The sequence below is a fragment of the Adiantum capillus-veneris genome, chromosome 30, assembly GCF_014529385.1.
Source record: "Adiantum capillus-veneris isolate H3 chromosome 30, ASM1452938v2, whole genome shotgun sequence".
Taxonomy (NCBI): domain Eukaryota; kingdom Viridiplantae; phylum Streptophyta; class Polypodiopsida; order Polypodiales; family Pteridaceae; genus Adiantum; species Adiantum capillus-veneris.
In genome coordinates, this window is record NC_140960.1 from 87,941,004 (window position 1) to 87,945,399 (window position 4,396).

The 4,396-nt window shown below is 44.9% G+C and overlaps 1 protein-coding gene across 1 annotated transcript; it reads right to left on the bottom strand.

Moving 5' to 3' along the window:
• Positions 1 to 1,215: 1,215 nt before the first annotated feature.
• Positions 1,216 to 4,142, bottom strand: LOC147418358 (uncharacterized). Its single transcript, XM_086507363.1, has one exon. It carries the CDS (start codon positions 3,623 to 3,625, stop codon positions 1,427 to 1,429), a length of 2,199 nt encoding a protein of 732 aa, XP_086363489.1. The 5' UTR covers positions 3,626 to 4,142; the 3' UTR covers positions 1,216 to 1,426.
• Between the last annotated feature and the right edge of the window lie 254 nt (positions 4,143 to 4,396).

Genomic DNA, 4,396 nt, shown 5'->3' on the forward strand with positions numbered 1-4,396 from the left:
CTGAGTGAAGCGGCAGAGTGATGTAAGTCTTTAACACCTATTTACGCAATCTAAAGCAAATACCACATCGGTAACGGTGTGGGGGGCCCTTGAGAGGGTTCATTGGGACCCCACCTGTGCATCTTTCTCCTTTCTCTCTCTCTTTGCCTCATCTCTCTCTCTCTCTCTCTCTCTCTCTCTCACACACACACACAGAGACACATGCATAGAATTAAAAAAGATTGCCATTAGGGATAGCAAACTAGTGAAAGAGCTAAAACAAAAAAGCACAACAATAACCAAAACTTCTATGATTGGAAACAGAATTTGAAACAGGCACAAAAAAATGAGGAGAGAGCGGTGGAACAATGTTCATTATAACAATAATCCACCCATGTAATTGATTGCAGGGCTTACAAATCTAGGCCATAAGACAGAATTTCATTACCTTGCTTATATTACTAAATGTTGAGCCTCGTACACAATCTTTAATTATTAAACTCTTGTTCTCCATAGGAGAAATCTGAAACTTGAATTCTCAACATTTGACACTGTGCCACCTTTAGTTCACTGTCCAAACAAGTATAAAAGATCATCAGATTCAACATTAAGGGCCATAGATAATCGTATTGACAAATCCACCCAATTCCTTAAGACTTCAAAAGTGTGAGCATAGGCATGGAAAATGATTAGGACACCTGAACTACCTCCTAGACAACACACCATTGAAAAGCTTACTACCAGCAATTATTCACTGAGGAATGATAAAACACACGTGATCCAAGATTCAGAGTCCAGACCCGACGCAAGCAGGAACATTTGTGAGGACTAGTGATTGTGAGGTGAAAATTTGTTGCTTGTAGAATGCCTGGAAAGTACATGCACTGGCAAACTTGAGAAGGGCCAGTGAAAGCATGAGCCATACCTGACATGATCGGATAAAAAATGCCACAAAATAAAATGTTGCAATGGCGATTTCATGATGGTATCCTGGTGTTCAAATGACACCATCCACATTCTTCATACATTGTTTAACAACTTCCTGGCCATACAATATGAGGAAACAAACGACCACTTTTGCTCTCTCTCTCTCTCTCCCTCTCTTAACGAGGACAAGCTGCAACATACTTTTTGGCAGTAGTTAGACGATGTTTGCCTTTCATAAACTGTAAACTACATCACACAGAAAGTAAACTGTAGGATGCAAAGAATTACTTGGCAGTCAAACACATGATAACAAGGACCACGGAAAAAATGAATTTAATTAGATTGTATCAGGGACGAAGCCCAAAAGCTATATAATTGCACATCTATTTTGATGTTGGCACCTTGTGTTCCATAAATACCCAAGGCTTTTAGATGGATGGATTTGAAACCACAAGCCAGACAGAGCAGCTTGATATAGTCAGTGACAAATTAACAAGACACAGGTACTAGCTCACATATATCATGACAGCACGTGAACATCTTGCTTACTTTTACTATGGCTTCTTACAGGAGTGAGGTAAAACTTAAGCAGCCCATTTTCAATGGTCCAGTTTGAACCCCTGGCTTTAACAACCTGTTCATCCTTTTGGATGCACGTATCACTGTTTGAAGCCAACCTTGCCATCAAATCCCTGCCCTGCTGCAATGGGCTGTCAAATGTATCCCACGCTTCATGCTCCTCTATGTTATCAATGCAGGTAACTCTTGAATGATGGTTGTTTGCTATGTTAGTCACCTCATGAAAAGAGGACCTTCCTGAGGTCATGTTACCTTGCTCATCGGCTTCATCCAGGGGCATCATGGCATCCCCCATCTCCTTAGGTCTCCTCTCTTTGTGATGTTTCTGCTTGAATGCCCATTTTGAATTGGAAAACGTTTTAGTCCAGACTTTGCTCCAGACAGCATGAGAAGCCTTTGCACAATGCTGCCGATGACGACTTCGCTGGAGTCTTTGCTGAATAAAGATCTCTGTTGCATCGGATGCCCTTGGGGGTGTTGTTTGTGTTGAGACGTCTCTCTGCGTTATTGTGGCCTTGGCAGGAAGAAAAGAGTGTGCCCTGTCTTTATCATCCGGTGTTTTTGAAGCTAACAGCTTGGACTTCAATCCCAACCTGTTGCTGTCAAGAGACCTTCTAGCATCTGAAAAACCAATCACAGAATCCATTTTGCTAATTTCTTGATTGTTTCTTTGTGTCAATGATACATCGTCCCTCACATCAACCGGTCTCTCCGGAAGATAATCAAACCCACTAAAGACAGACTCACCATCCGACGCCCGCATGACACCCTCCCAAGAAGGGCGAGCTGGTTCCCACGATGACCTAGGCCCCTCAAAAGATGAAAACCTGAACTGTTCCCACGAAGAAAGCCGTGGTGCTTCCCACGATTGCCTTGCATCCTGCCATCCATTGTTGTGCTCGCTAAAACTTCCTAAAGCTACACCTGACTTTGGATGGGCTTTCTTCTTGCGTCGTCGAAACAGGGATGAAAACCATGTCAGAGGTTTGTTATTAGCAGCAGCCTCAGGAACAGGAAAAAGATATGTGCTTGGCTCCACCCTTTCTGAAAATGAGCCATGTTTACATTTTCTCGGCATCGTCTTCGCCTGCAAGGTGGGCTGAGCAGTAGCACTGGCAGACCCATTGAACACAGCATCTCTTTCAGCATTTAACCTGCTTTTTGACTCTTCAGCATTTGCTTTTGAGGAAGGAAAGTCTGCATCATCCAAGCTGAACAGAGATGAAAGTGTCTTCTTCTTGTGATTCACAGTAGGAGATGCAGCAGACAGTACAATCTCCTTGTCCCTCACATTCTCAACTGTGGTTTCTGGGAAAGGAAGACTCCTTGTCCCACTAATGGCATTGAAACTATTTCTTTCGCTATCGGACAAAGCTGCATGGTGCACTTGGTTCACTAAGGACACTCGCTTTGCCTGCTCAGCAATGCGAAGGAGAGGGGAACTGCACCCAACACTAGTATGTTTCAGCAAGTGCATGTCGCTCCTGGAATCTGTAACTGTCTGCTGGCCATTCTCTAAAATGGGCGTTTTGACACTTGGAGGATGCGGCTTACTGCTGTCAGAAGACCTCTTGGTCGATGAGAAGCTGTGCCGAACTGCTGGCATTTCCGCACTTGCACTTACATTACAAGCCATGTCCAAAATGGTGGGAGGATGGATGCTATTGTTGGCATCAGAACCTCTTGGTTCATTGGACTTTGCAAAGCGTGTAGAAACGGCCTCATGAGCTTTAATGCTGGAGGTCACAGGTAACGTTCCGCTGATAGAGAACTTGTTTGACTGTTTTATCACAGAATGAACCATGGTTCCCGCAACCAGAGACTTGCCCAAGCCTTTGGTTGTGCCAGCATAGGAATGCATTGTAGGAATAGGATCATTCTGCAAGCCCTTTTCGGCAATGGGGTTGACAGAGAGATTGCTGGGAGGCCGCTCATCACCTCTCTTTACGGATGACTGCTTGTGAGAGCCATGAGCAGCATGTGGGTGCCCTGGAGACTGCTTCTTCTTCCTGCTGTTGTGCGCATCTGAAGTACATTCTACATCTGCAAGTCCTGCTAGGCGTTCTCTTAGGCAGAATGCACACACACCCACAAGCACGTGAGATGGGTGCTTGCCACATCGAGGACCTCTTACACTCATTCAAGCAAGGCTCAAATGCTGTTAGCTCAAAAACCCTTCTTCAAACACAGACACGGTGCACACACTCCTCCCTCTGCTGTTTGTTGCATGTGCAGACGAAGCTGATCTTTGAGGGACTGTAAGAGAGACGCACTTCTTGATAGCTGAGAGTACGAGTGCGATAGTGTGCGGGGGCTCTCTCCCTCTCTCCCTCTCTCTCTCTCCCCCCGCAAGCTCCGTTCTTTCAGTCTGCTACAAGAGCAAGCGTTGGCAGAGATGATGGTTAACATACAGTCGCTCAAGATTTGGTCTTTTTTGTGCAGCCCAGCTGAATACTAAATTGATTCACACACGTGACACGCTCAACGCGGAGTCACGGAGTGAAAGTTCTCTCTCCTTCCTAAATCCTCTCTCTCTTCTTTGCGGCCTTCTAAGTTCTTCTCCTCCCTCTGTGTGTGACTGTGTGTCACGGCCCGCCATCACCATCTTGTGCACGAGTGGTATAGCCTAGGCTGACCTCGTGCAGTGAAAAAGACTTACCCGTTTCTCAATAGTAAAGTGATTCAATTCATCATCTTCAATAGATTATAGCTTGTTCATTTATGCTTCGTTATATATGAAGACCATAGCCGACGTAACGTATCTTTGTCTTTGGGAGGCAAAAAAAAAACAGACACGGAAGTTGGTGGCTAAGCATACCATGACCCCTCTTTTTTTAATGCACTGTTTCTTTCATGTCAAATGTTGTACACATGTAAGGGCACATCCGCACGCCGCAGTAGCTGCATTTCG

Excerpts from the sequence above, each read along its gene's own strand:
- LOC147418358 (XM_086507363.1), bottom strand. The coding sequence starts at position 3,625 with ATGAGTGTAAGAGGTCCTCGATGTGGCAAGCACCCATCTCACGTGCTT.